This window comes from Onychomys torridus, chromosome 15 (genome assembly GCF_903995425.1).
Source record: "Onychomys torridus chromosome 15, mOncTor1.1, whole genome shotgun sequence".
Classification (NCBI taxonomy): domain Eukaryota; kingdom Metazoa; phylum Chordata; class Mammalia; order Rodentia; family Cricetidae; genus Onychomys; species Onychomys torridus.
This window is the reverse complement of record NC_050457.1, coordinates 3,061,598-3,076,807: the sequence shown is the minus strand read 5'-3', so window position 1 is coordinate 3,076,807 and position 15,210 is coordinate 3,061,598. Positions and strand designations below refer to the sequence as shown.

At 38.4% G+C, this 15,210-nt stretch overlaps 1 protein-coding gene across 9 annotated transcripts in view; it reads right to left on the bottom strand.

The window, feature by feature from the left end:
* Positions 1-15,210, bottom strand: part of Fam172a (family with sequence similarity 172 member A) — a 430,744-nt gene that overhangs the window by 186,401 nt on the left and 229,133 nt on the right. For all 9 annotated transcript variants that reach the window (XM_036206787.1, XM_036206793.1, XM_036206790.1 and 6 more), the window contains one exon: positions 3,278-3,397. In XM_036206787.1, coding sequence (XP_036062680.1) covers positions 3,278-3,397 — 120 coding nt within the window. The remainder of the gene's footprint in view (positions 1-3,277; positions 3,398-15,210) is intronic.

Below are 15,210 nucleotides of genomic sequence, written 5' to 3'. Positions count from 1 at the left end.
TGATAGTTCCAAGTAAATTGTTGGAACCTTTCTGATAGTTTTAATGCTAAACACACAAACTCTGACGAAGTATTAAATAGTAAACAGTACACATTAAAGTCAGTTAAAATTATTAAATGGGGGCTGGCAGGATAGCTCAGTAGTTAAGAACACTGGCTGCTCTTACAGAGGATGGATGGAGGTGCAATTCCCAGCACCCACATGGGAGCACACAACTGTCTGTAACTCCAGTTACATAGACATACATGTAAGCAAACCACCAATAAAATAAATAAATACTTTAAAAAATTATTAAAATAACAAATATTAAAAAGGTTTGCAGTTTTGGGTTCTATATGGATAGCATACATAATAATTGTGTATAAAATGTACAACTAAAATAATGGTGTATAAAATGTACATCTAAAATGGGAATAATAATATCAAAATTTAAAAATAGTATATAAAGAAGGAACAGGCAAAAATCACAATATAAAGCTCTGTTATACTAAAAAAAATTAGTATATATTAGTATATTTTTTTCAAAAATCATACAAGTATATCCTGGATACATTTAAAATACATTTTAATTTTTAAATTTAAATTTTTTCTGTATTAAGAATTTTTATATTCATTTTACATACCAACCACAGATCCCTAAGGAACATGAGTTTTTTTTCTTTAAGAAATTTTTTATTCATTTTACATATCAACTACAGATCCCCCTCATCTGTCCTCCTGCTCTCCTCCTCATCTTTCTCCCCATCAATCCACCCACCTCCGACAAGGTAAGATCTCCCATGGGTAGTCAGCAAAGCCTAGTATAATCAGTTGAAGCCGGTCCAAGCCTTTCCCTCCACATCAAGGCTGTTCATGGTGTCCTACCATAGGAAATGGGCTCATGCAACAGGGATAGATCCTGATCCCTCTGCAAGGGGCCCCTTAAATGGACCAAGCTACACAACGGTCTTGCTTATGCAGAGGGCCTAGTCTGGTCCCATGCAGGCTCCACAGCTGCTGGTCTAAGTTCATGAGTTTCCACTAGCTTAGTTTGGTTGTCTCTGTAGGTTTTCCCATCATGACCTTGATGCCCCTAGTGCACAGAATCCCTTTTCCCTCTCTTCGACTGAACTCCTGGACCTTGGCCTGTTACTTGGCTGTGAATCTCTGAATCTGTACCAGTACTGGATGAAGGCTCTATGATGGCAAGGTATTTACCAATCTTATTACTAGGGTAGGCAATCTCTCCACTATTGCTAGTAGTCTAAGCTGGGGTCATCCTTGTGGATTCCTGGGAATTTCCCAAGTACCAGGTTTCTCCCTATCCCCATGATGTCTCCCTCTATCAGGGTATCTCTCTTATTACTCTCCCACTCCATCCCTGTGGCAGCTCAACCATCCCATTCCCTCATGTTCTCATCCCCGATCCCCTACCTTCTATTGTGCCCCCCACGCCAAGTTTACTGAGGAGATCTCATCTATTTCCCCTTCCCAGGGCGATCCATGTATCATTATTAGGGTCATCCTTGTTAGCTAGCTTCTCTGGAGCTGTGGGTTGTAGTCTGGTTATCCTTTGCTTTACATCTAGTACCCACTTATAAGTGAGTATATACCATGTTGTCTTTCTGGGTCTGGATTACCTCATTCAGGATGGTATTTTCTAGTTCCATCCATTTGTCTGCAAATTTCATGATGTCACTGTTTTTCTCTGCTGAGTAGTACTCCATTGTGTATATTTACCACATTTTCTTTATCCATTCTTCAGTTGAGGGGCATCTAGATTGTTTGCACATTCTGGCTATTACAAATAGTGCTGCTATAAACATAGTTGAGCATGTGTTCTTGTGGTATGATTGAGCATTCCTTGGGTATATGCCCAAGAGTGGTATCATTGGGTCTTGAGGTAGATTGATTATCAATTTTCTGAGGAACAGCCATACTGATTTCCAGAGTGGCTGTACCAGTTTGCATTCCCACCAGCAGTGGAGGAGTATTCCTCTTATTCCACATCCTCTCCAACATAAGCTGTCATTAGTGTTTTTGGTCTTCGCCATTCTGACTGGTGCAAGGTGGTATCTCAGAGTTGTTTTGATTTGCATTTCCCTGATGACTAAAGATGTTGAGCAATTCCTTAAATGTCTCCCAGCCATTTGAGATTCTTCTATTGAGAATTCTGTTTAGCTCTGCAGTCCATTTTTAAATTGGATTATTTGGTGTTTTGATGTCTAGTTTCTTGAGTTCTTTATCTATTTAGGAGATCAGCCTACACACACACACACACACACACACACACACACACACACACACACACACACAGAGAGAGAGAGAGAGAGAGAGAGAGAGAGAGAGAGAGAGAGAGAGAGAGAGAGAGAGAGAGAGAGAGAGAGAGAGAGAGAGAGAGAGAGAGAGACAGAGAGAGAGAGAGACAGAGAGAGCATTTTGTGTTGTCTAATTACTACTGATCATGAGGACTGTCCTGGAGTGGTTGATATACCCAGTGTCACTCTATTAGAGAAAGCTAATTTTCCCTTTCCCAGCAGTAATCAGTTGCAAATAGATTCTTGGTTAAAGGTGGGATTTTGTGTCAATACCTGTTTTTCAGTGTAGGAACTTCATCTGGTTTGAACCTATGCAGATCCTGTGCATGCTGCCACAGTCTGTCTCTGTGTGTGTGCATGCTGCCATAGTCTGTGTGTGTGCACATGCTGCCACAGTCTCTTGTGCTCAAATGCTCATCTGTCCTGTTATGTTTGGAAGATGCTGTTTCCTTGGAGTCATACACCTATCCATCACCTCTAGCTCTTATAACTTTTTAAATAACTTGAAGTAATAATATTAAGAAAAAAATAGAGAGCATGCTGGGTACAGTGGCTCATGCCTTTAATCCTAGCATTTGAAAGGCAGAGGCAGGCACCTATGCAAGTTCAAGGCCAGCCTTGTCTACATTGCAAGTTCCAGGCCATTCAGGGATGCATAGTGAAACCCTGTCTCAAACCAAACAAAACTAAACCAAACCTGTAAGAAGGCTGAGAGCAGAATTAGAGTTAAGGAGTGAGGATGGTTCTGCTGTTAAGAGCATTTCCTGCTCCTATAGAGGACCCTTGTCACTTCCTCTATCACTGCAGAGAACACCCATATCTGGTGGCTCACAACTGCCAGTAACTTCAGTTTCAGGGGAATCCTTTGCCCTTTTCTGGACATATAAGTACTGGTATGCACACAGTATACATATATACAGGGACTTAAACACATACATTAAGAAAACCAAATCATTTAAAAAAGTTAAATGTTCACTTACTAGTTCAACAAAAGCAAGTCCTCCATAGCTGTGAGCAACAAAAAACACATTCTCAGCAGCAGATTGAGCTATGAAATGGTCCCAAACATAGATTGCATGTTCTTCAGGAGAACCATTTTCCTATAAAGAAAACAAATATATATTGCATATTGTATCTAGTGATTACCACAGTAATCAAATTAAATTATATGCTTGCATACATAGCACAAGAATAAGATGGTTAGAGGACATTCAATGAAATAAAACAACTCTACTGAATATTTAAATTAGAGAATAGATTAGTGTTAAAACTATTAGTAGATTACTGCCAAGCTTAAATGAAAATGTAATCTTCAGAAACAACTTATTAAAATAAATGCATATTAAGGGAAACAATCCATGTATACCTGTGATATTAACATCTACTTAAGCATATTAGAATTATATAATAAGACATTATGGTGGGTTTTAATAGAATAATTTAATGCTATAATATTTGGGCTACATTCTTATATTATCTTAAAGTATTTATATTATATATCTATATATTATTTATTTTGTTTATGAGATTTTTAAATAGTAAACTGAAAAAATGGTGAAAATTAATAATGGGTATTTTCTATTGAAGTTATTTAAAGGAATACATGCTAACAGCATGTTCTATACACATTTTATTTTGAGAACCAAGAGAAATCCAGGGGCTTTTAATCTAGGATTTTAAACCCTGGGAAGCATATTCTAAAACCTCTATAATGACTTCATTTTACTATATTTATTGCATTAGCTGATACATATAATGGTTAAAGAAAAAATCTAGATAATATGAAAATACTGATCAAATCATAAATTGCTAAGAGTCAATCAGACCATTAAAATGTATGTGTGTATATATATTCTTAGAAGCGATTTTCCTAACAACATCATGGATATTGCAAATGAAGAGAATTTATTCACAATTTTCTTCTTTATAAAGTTATATATTTGGAGACACAATGGCTCTTATATTCTTTCAGCCTTTTCTCCCACAGTGATCCTCTAAGCTATAGGGAGTTGTATAGGAACTGGGCTCCACAACTATGAATTTTGATTGGCTATGGTTTTCTGTAATGGTCTCCATAAAAATCACACCAATGTAGATGTCTCCACAAGTGCTGAACAAGGACAACAAGAATAAATAAGCTGGAGATGGGGAAAGCCCCCAAGGCCTCAACCCTACACAAAGAACTACAGGCAATGGAGGCATACTAACAGCAGGGGAAATAGCCTTCCCTGGGGAAGAGTTCATCTGCTGATCTAATAAAGAGCTGAATGGCCAATAGCAAGACAGAAGAAAGGATAGGCGGGGCTGGCAGGCAGAGATCATATAGAGAAGGAGAGATCTGGGAGAGAAGAAGGAAGTAGCCAGAGAAGGAGGAGGACACAAGGAGCCAGCCACCAAGTTACACAGCAAGCCATGGAGTAAGTGTAAGATTTACAGAAGTAAGAGAATGGGAAAAGCCCAGAGGCAAAGGTAGTAGAATATTATTTTAAGGTGTGTTACTTTTGTTTATGTTGCTTTTGTTTAACTCTGTAAAGCTGTGTTACTGTGCCTGTCTAAAATACCTGATGGTCTCATAAAGAGCTGAATGGCCAATAGGAAGGCAGGAGAAAGGATAAGTGGGGCTGGCAGGCAGAGAGAATACACAGAAAGAGAAAACAGAATCTAGGATCTAGAAGCCAAAGGAAGAGGATGACACCAGGGGCCAGTCAACCAGCTACACAGCAAGCCATGGAGTAAGAATAAGATTTACAGAAGTAAGAGAACTAAGAGAATGGGAAAAGCCCAGAGGCAAAAAAGTAGACAGGATAATTTAGAGTTAAGGAAAGCTGACTAAAACCTAAGACAAGCTAAGGACGGGCGTTCATAAGTAAGACTAAGCCTCTGTGTGTGAATTATTTGAGAGCTGGGTGGTGGGTTTCCCAAAAGAGCAACAACAAGAGCAAAAACAACAACACTCACCAGTTGGTTACAACAGCAAATGTCAGTCATGAAAACATACATACAAATAACATTATAGAGACTGAGCAGGTTGTATTCAGAAATACTACACACACACACACACACACACACACACACACACACACACACACACATTTATGTATATAACAACAATTAGTGAAAGAAGAGGCCATGAATTTGAAAGAGAGCAAAGAGGGGTATATGGGAGGGTTTGGATGGAGGAAACAGAAGGAAAAATATGATGTAATTATATTATAATCTCAAAAAATTAAAAGAAATAATTTTTAAAAACATGTATGTTTGGTTTTATCAAACAGGGTCTACACTGTAGCTCAGACTGGCCTGGAACTCACTCTAGCCTGCACTGCTCACACTATGGCTGTGTGCTCCATCTCCCAGTGCTCCTCCAATCAAAGGCTGAACAGGCACAGCTCCACCTTAGAAGTTAGAATTAAGCTGTTGTTCCCTGTCTATCACCACTCCACATTTCCTCCCACAGCCATAAAGTATTGGCCACTGGTCATTTCCTTATAGATATCCCATAGACACTTCAACTAACCCAAGCCTTCCAGAAACTTCCTGCCTCAATCTGTTTGTGTGCCCCACATTCAGCTGAAACCTGAACATCCTCTTTTACATCTTCCCTTAAATTCCTCATGGAACCAGTCACTTCAATCCTGCTGATCCTGTCTCCAAACCTGTCAGAACCAACCTAGCCCTCCTTAGCTTTATTTCTTCAAGTGGCCGATAGCAAAGCAACGAAGTCAGAGATACCACTCTGGCTATTGGTCCTTAGCAGGTGGATGACAGCATCCTAGCAGTATCCAGACTGAGCTCACTAGATGTTTATGAGCAGCAGTGAGAAAGACTGCTTCAAACTGGCTGTGGCAGAAGGAGTGATAAAAGATCAGGGAGAGGAAGCCAAGAAACAGAAAAGGACATTTAGGAGAGCTGCAGGAGTGGAGCAGTATTAAGTGTTACTAAGCAAGGGAAAAGTGGCACTGGGACAGAGATAACTGACAGAACAGGTGACCTTGAATAGAGAAAGACTGTTCAAAGTGATACATGAATTCCCTTTTGAAGTACTAGTAGTATATAATTAAGCAGCTTTAATAATCAAAGTGTTATTTTTGTCTTGTTGACTGAATTTTCTGACAACTTCACACACACATCCATCCCACACAAACTGCATTCTGTCCACTCTCACCCCGGCACCATCCATTCTCTACAGGTTCCTGTCCCATGTTCATGCCTTTGTTTTATTTTGTGATCCATTGATTTTAAGTAGGGCCATATGTGTGGCCATGAATGGAAGTATTCATTGGAACCGAGGGGTGCACTTTTAGTACACAGTGAAGATAATAATTGTCTCTCCCTCAGCATCCAACAGCAGCTAACAATTCAGCAGGGAGGGATGGGGTCCCATGAGCCTCAAACTAATCCACTTCCGCCTGTTGACACACCCAGTTTAATGTAGGCCTGGTGCCCTCAACTGCAGCTAGTGTGAGATCCAGTTTCAACAGCCATGCCCTGCAGGGAAGATGTTGTCCTGCAGGGAGCACCACTTCCCCCCTCTGGCTCTTCTATTCTTTAGACTTCTTTTCTACAATGTCCCCGAGCCTTGGAGAACTTTAAACATCATTTATTCTAAGCATCTTCAGCAATTAACAGACTTTTATTTAATATTCAAAGAACTAATTTTTTAAAAGGCAAGAAAGGAGATAAACCTTTGCCCTAAAAGACTTGATTTCTCTCTATAGCTATCTCAGAAAGTTTTCAGAAGCTCAGGCTTTCATTTGTTTACTTATTATACCACCATCATTGGAGCATTTACAAAATTCTGTGAAATCATTGTAGGTGTCTACAACTGCTACGTATGGAAATTAATACAAAAACCATAGTTCTAAATATATACTTCTGAAATATATTACTGACATGATAAACTAAAACTTCATTTTTATAAATGAGATGATGCTGCATCCAGGCAAAATAGCATTATTCTAACCTAGATCCTATATTGTGCCAATAATCATTTTAAGTTTATAAACTATTTAGAGAGTATGTTACTGACAGTACATTTTGAAGCAAAACAGATTTCAATGAGAAAAACTTCATAATACAGAAATACAAACAAACAGAATGTATTCTATAGGTTTCTCTATGAAGTTACATTTTGTACTGAGTAACTTGTAAGCAGGAGACAAGGTGAAAGGTGGTGGTTAGAATATTTAAATGAACTGAAGGCATGAAAGGCGCTTAAGTCCATCAGCTGGAGTTTGCAGGTAGCAGAAAGCACAGGTTACATGGACTGCGTAATGCGCATTGCCTAGAATGCAGGCTGACTTCCCTGCTGTACTCTGGCATCAATTGCTAAGTGCTGCAATAATCAAAGCCTTATCAACCAGGCCAGATACTACCCCACCTGAGCACAGTGAGGTCTGCATTTGTGATGGAATACCTGAGCTGATAACATATATAACTAACCAAACAACATTTGCATATTTGTGTAATTATTTTCTAAGGTTAATTAGCTCCTGTAATGCATTTCGCCCTTTGAGACTGCTTACAGTGACAGGTTCACATATTTTCTGAACCCCTGCCAAATCTGACAGCTTTTTCTTCAGCTAACCTGTTGCTACAAAGTTATAAAATGAGTGACCCTATAATATATACTTTATACTTACAATTCATTTAAAAAGCAAAATAAAAATGTAATAAATAGAAAGATTTCTTAAAATTCCCATTTTAAAAGTCAAAACATAAAGGCATCACACACTGGAAGAGTATTAACATTTCCATGACAACAATCTAATATAAAAATTATAATTTTAAATTAGCACATGCCAATGTCACTAATTCAGCTATGCCACCCATAGATGGCACCCATAGATGAACATTAATATGCATCCACTACTTCCCTTGCCAGCTGCCCTTAGGGCCAGCCTTTATTTCTTTCTATACTGGAGGTCCAACTGGAGAATGAACACTATATGAAATATACATCTGTTTGTAGTCCAAATTTATTTAAAGTTGAAGTTTCTCCTAAAAAACTAAGGTGTTCTATTAGGAAAGTATGTGCCAATAAAATCCAAATAGGAAGCCAATAAATCAGATGGATTAAGATACAAAATGTAATCATTTTGTATCCAGCAAAGCCACAGTTACACAATGAAAGAAAATTCCCAACTCCATAGGATATATCTCTAGAAGAAATGAAACTTAAACATTTTTAATTCTTTAATGTGACTCTGTTGGTAAAATTTTTAATTTATGTGTATTAAACAACAGTCACTGGATGAGAGTTCTATGATGATAGTTAGGGTGTTCGGCCATCTGATCACCAGAGTAGGTCAGCTCAGGCACTCTCTTGACCATTGCCACTAGTCTATAGTGGAGGTATCTTTGTGGATTTCTGGGATCTCTCTTGCAGAGATCTACGGCCAAACCCCAGATAGAGCTCCAGGAGTCCAATTGGCAAGAGAGAGGAGGGAGGGATTATATGAGAAAGAGATATTGAGACCATGATGGGAAAAAGCACAGGGACAAATAGCTAAACAAGGAAAAACATGTGAACTGTGAACCAGTAGCTGAGAAGCCCCCATAGAACTGGATCAGACCCTCTGGATAAGTGAGACAATTGAACAACTTGAAATGTTTGGGACCCCGACCTATCCTTAGTGCATGAGCTGGCTGTTTGGAACCTTGGGCTTACACAGGGACACTTTGCTCAGCCTGGAAGGAGGGGACAGGACCTGCCTATACTGAATCCACCAGGTTGAATTGAATCCCCAGGGATGTCTTGGCCCTGGAGGAGATGGGAATGGAGGGGAGGGTCTGGGGGGAAGGTAGGGGCGGGGGCAGGAGGGGGGAGAACAGGGGAACCCATGGCTGATGTGTAAAATTAAAACACAAATATAATAAATAAAAAAGGAGAAAAAAATTAAAAATTTTATACTCATAAAAACATTTAATGAAAATATCTGAATATAAATATATTTTATAAACCACACAGGCTATTATTTTATTTTACTTATTCCATTAAATAAATTTGATTGAAAATTATACTCATTTCTCCCTACTTCAAACATGCAAACTTTTACAGATTGAACATATTTGGCTCGGCAATTTAAAGGACTAGGCATACTGTTACACAAAATTACTGGTAAAGTGTGCATATAATAACATTAAAAGATCAAAACCATATTTGTTTTCTAAATAATAAGTAGAATCACATGAGGATACCATTATTAGATATTTGGTTCTAAAATAAAATTTTATAAAGTTAAATTTTGAGCTGAAAAAACTTACTATCCTAGTTAGGGTCACTACTGCTGTGACAAAACACTGTGACCAGAGCAACTGGGGAGAAAAGGGTTTATTTGGCTTATGCTTCCACATCACTGTTCATGATGAAGGAAGTCAGGACAGGAACTCAACCAGAGCAGAAACCTGGAGACAGAGGCCTTGGAGAGATGCTTCTTACTGGCTTGCTCCCATGGCTTACTAGGCTTGCTTATAGAACCCAGGGCCACCACTAGCCCAGGAGTGACCCTACTCATAGTGGGCTGGGCCCTCTCCTCACAAACACTAATGAAGAAAATGCTCTACAGGCTTGCTACAGCCTGAGATCAATTGAGGCCTCTCCTCTCAGATGATCCTAAGGTTGTGTCATAGTTGACATACAGGCAACACACCTATAAAATCAAAATATCTTGAAACTCTTTCCCTCCACTTTTAGATAACAAGATATTGTTAATAGTAATTACCCCTAACTATTGGTGAAATTATTAAGGCCACTCCACGTAGTTAAAAGGGAGGTTTATTTTGTGGGGTAACTTACAAATGAAGGGGTAGGTTGCAGGGTCTGGCAAAGGTATGGCGCAGTCCGGCGGTGTTCTCTGGAGAACTCTGCTCGGTCTACTTCCAGCGTTCAGGGTCCTGGAACCAAGAGAGCCCAGGCATCTGGATCTTGGGTCTTCAGCATCCTCTCTCAGCCCTGCCTTGTAGGCTTGACCATTACCGAAGCTTCAATGGTGTTTGGAACTTCCAGGTCAAAGCTGGAATGGCTACCCACTACACCTAATGGTATACTACCAGTCAACATGACTACTTTCATAAATTATAACTGGTTATGCACAGAAGATATTTGTAATAAATATAATTGACAAAAGTTCAGTATTAAAGACTTTATCAAACATATTAGAAATGAGCAGATAGTTCAAATTTGACATGCCCAGAATAAATTCTGAATTAGATTTCCATCTGTCTTTTTCTTCACTTTTTACATCTTGTCAAGTGGTAACTTGACCTATCCACTTATTCATGTCCAAATCCTGAGGTCAACTAAGACATCTCCTCTAACTATACCCTCTACATTTACTTGGTTTAACTCATCCTCAGTATATTTCCAGATCCATAAACTTCTTTTGGTCTCCTCTCTCAGTGCCCTAGCTCAAAGTCCACCATGTCTTATCTAGAGCGCTACCCACTGGACTTTGTCACCTGTTCTTCTCCAGTCATTATCTACAATGAATTTCTGACATAGATACTTTTGATAACGCTATTTATGACAATTTGCTTAAGTTCACACAACTTGCTAAAGTGCAAACTAGTTTGTTTGGTTATAGTGTCAAATAAAACAATGTTTACTTATTGTGGGGGCAAAAGAGAGAAGATGAGAGGGTAAGCTGCAGGAGCCCATTCTCTCCTTTCTCTTGTTTCTCCTACAGAGTACCCAAGGCTAGCCCAAGAGCTCTCAAGTGGTTCTCCTATCTTTGCTGCTGTCCATTACACACTTGAAGAGCTAGGATTTAAAGGGTGTAGTGCCACATTTGGATTACTTCTTTTAAAAAATTAAAAAATACATTTTTATATTTTTTACCTCTATCAACTCCTCCAGATCTACACCCCTCTATCCACTCAACTTCATGTTTCTCTCTCTCAAAAGAATAAAAAATGACTTAAAAAATTAATACAAAAAGTACCAAGACAAAACAAAAATGTATATTCATGTGCACTAATACATACAACACACACAGTGAGAAAGAGAGAGAAACTCACAACACAACATGGGATCCATTTTGTGTTAGCCAATAATATTCCTGGGCCCTGGGTCTGCCTGGAATGTGCTTAATCCATCTGTGACACCCCACTGGAGAGAACTGATGCTCAGTTCTCAGACACCGATGTGGTGTCTATTGCTGACAGACACAACCCCTGCACAGGTTCCCACCAGACAAAGGTCAGCACTCAGAAGGGGAAGTGGACACAGCTAAGTGCATTTCACTCTTTGTGGTTCTGATGCTGGGCAGCAAGCACTTTCACCTGCTGATCCATTTTCTTGGTCCTCATGGTCTGAATTTCAATACTGATACCCATCCTTTTAGATCATACATGGCAAAGAGTTAAAAAAAAAAAAATCAAGCTGACACAAACTTGTTTTGTTAACTGTCTAAATATAAAATTTGAACCAAAATTACCAAGTTAGTTGTAAAAGAACAGAAATGAATAAATAAATATGACTCAACACTTTACAGATGTGCTGTAGGTGATCAGACACTAGAACATAAAATAGGCTTAGTGTAACCTACAATGCAGGCATATAATAACATTTGCAGAGAGTGCTTCTTTCTATAGTATATAACATGTCAGGCATGACTCAATATAAATAATAGCACACAATATGAGTTAGGAACTATTACTATCCTTATAGTCACATAAGAAGACAAAGATTGATTAAGCATACTATATGAATCATAATATATAGCAGACCTACAATTCAAAGCTAAGTAGTTCAATTTCTTAAATTTAATCCTAATATATACGTAGTCATTAATATTGAAACACACGCAGTATCTCCTACTTTATGTAGACATAGCTAACATGGACACACTTCCTAACAATGATCCAAAGAGTGTAGGGTCTTAAACACAAAGGCACAAGGACTTTATTTAGGCATATATTATATTCTGTAGGTCAGGTTCACTTCAAAAACTACCTTGGAATAAGAAAAAAAGTTTTCTGAAAATTCAATGTATCTGTTCTTCTTTAAATAATTTTGCAACCTTAAAGAAAAACTGAGTTTAACTTAAAACATACTATTTTCTGCTGTGTATTTATCTATGGCAATGCACAAGGCTAAATGAAAGAAACTGGAAGAAAAGATTCAACACATTATGAGCTAGTTAATTGGAAAAACTAGGAAAACTGAAACCATAGCATTAGAATGATAATTGGTGTCCAAAGGAGTCAGAACATGAGAGGAAGAAGTGGTTATAAGGAGTCATAAGAAAAAACATTTTGGGTAATGGAAATGTTTGTCTTTTGTTGCCATGACTAGTGATGTTTACAACAATGGCATATATTTACCAAGCCATTCAGTAATATGAAACCCATGGTTTGATACTGATAACTGGTCATATTTTTTTTTTAAGTTTTGTTAAAACATAGTCACACATTCTTGATTATGTATTATCTATGGTTGCTCTTGTTGTACAGTAGTGGAGCTGAGTAGTTGAGACACTCGGTATGTCTGCAATTATCAATTATCTTTTTCTTATGAAAGAAAACATTTGTCAAATCCTGCTTTCAATATTTATGGTCTCAGCTCTACTTTTGAATGTCACATTAAACATCCAAGTCTGATTAGATTACCACTAAGTCCCAGGAAGACTACAGTCAAAGATGTCTTTAAACAAAGACAAATTCACAATGCCTAGTAGAATGAGGCAGGGAAAAATGTCAGTTTAGAAAAGATACCTCAGATAGATAAGTGATAATTTACCAGATCTGACAAAGTCTAATGCTACAGTTGCCAGTGAAAAAGTGGAAGGAAGTTTGTTTAAGAACCCTCAAGAATGTAGAAAAATGCAAATGCATCTACACTTATCACCCTGCACAAAACTCTAGGTGATCAAAGACTTCAACATAAGGCAGAATCGCTGAATCTCAAAGACGAGACAGTGAGGAATACTCTTGACATCATTAGCACAGGAAAGACTTTCTGAACATAACACGGATAGCACAGGAACTAAGAACAACAACAAATGAGTAGGACCTCATGATAGCTTCTGCATGGCAAAGGACACCAGCAATTAGACAAAGTGGTAGCCTACAGAATAGAAAAAAAAAAATTACCAACTACATATCTGATAGAGGGCTAAGAATGAAAACAGATAAAGAACACAAACACACAAAAAACTGGGTATCAAGAAAACACATAACTTAATTAAAAATGAGGAACATATCTAAACAGAGAATTCTCAATAGAGGAAAGTCAAATGGCTGAGAAGCACTTAGAGAAATTTTTTACATCCTTAGTCACCAGGGAAATGCAAATCAAAACTACTCTTGATATTATACCTTTGCACAGTCAGAATGGGGAAGATGAATAGAACAAATGACAGTTCCTGCTGGCCAGAATGTAGAGTAGTAAAGGGAACACTCATCTATTGCTGGTGAGTGTGCATATTTGTACAGTCACTAAAAAAAAAATCAGTGTGGTAATTCCAAAGGAAACGGAATAAATCTACCTCAAGATCCAGCTATACCACTCTTGGGCACATACTCAAAGGACTCTACATCCTACAACAGAGACATTTACTCAACCATGTTCACTGCTGCTCAGTTCATAATAGCCAGAGATTGGAAACAGCTAAGATGCTTGTCAATGGATGAATGAGTAAAGAAAATGCAGTACCATTTACACAATGGAATATTAGTACGCAAGCATCAGAGAAAAAGAGAGAGGGGGGAATAAGAGGAGGAGGAGGAGGAGGAGGAGGAGAGGAAAAAAGAAAGAAACCATTAAACAAATCATTTGCATGTAAATGGAGAGAGCTAGAAAAAAAGAATCACCCTCAAAGAGGCAGCACAGAACCCAAAAGACAAATAAGGTACCATTCATTGGTATGTGGATGTCAGCTGTTAAGTCCTCAATACCCTACGGTCCATAGAACCACACAGGTTAGGTACAGGGTAAGGAACTAGGGGGAGAATGGATCTCCCTAGGAAGGGGAATAGAACAGACAGTCGTGGATGAATGAGGGGATTGGAGGACAGGAATGAGAGGATCAAACAGGAAGGAAAGAAGACTGGAGCAAGGGAAGAAATATGAGGAGGGACAGCTAAAACTAATGGCCATGTTAGGGATCCTATGAAAATCAAACACAGTAGAAGCATCCTAAAATACATGAAGGCAATCTAAAGGAAATCACCTAATAACAGGTATTGTTGTGAGGACCAGCCTTCAGCAGCTCAGGGATGGAGGGGGATCCACTTCCACTGAGTCAGCAAATTACTCAATTGACTTTTCTGTCTGAGGGAGTAAAACTTAACTCTCTGGGGACAGCGGAAAAAGGGAAACACACATACCATGCATGCGTGCATTTACACACACACACACACACACACACACACACACACACACACACACACACACACACCAAGAACTCAGGGTCTCACCTAGGGTGCTGATGAATGGCAAGCCTTCAGCAGGTCAGAGAAACTGAAGAGGAGATGCAGAGCAAGCAAACTACTGGACAAACAGACACAACAGAATTTTTCTGAGGGCCAAAACTTAGTTCTTCATTTTATTCTTCTTTCTTACGCTTGTTTTACTCCAGTCTTTCTTGGTGCTGTTCTCCTACCCTGCTGTTTCCTTTCTGTCTATTGTTAATTTTTTCCTTACAGCTTATATATCCCAGAAGAATCTCTCAAGCAATATAAAAATTACAATGTGGTTACATTCTATTTTTTAAGTGCATGACTACAATGAATACAAGTAAAAACCAGCATGTTTTTCATATCTCTTACATTATAAAACATTTTACATATTACAGGTGAAAAACAAGTTGCCCAAGAACCCAAATACCCATTGGGTACCCATTCATACCCAAGCAACTTGTTATAGATTAACAGTGTGTAAGCAATCAAGGTATATTTTTCAGTCAGTTCT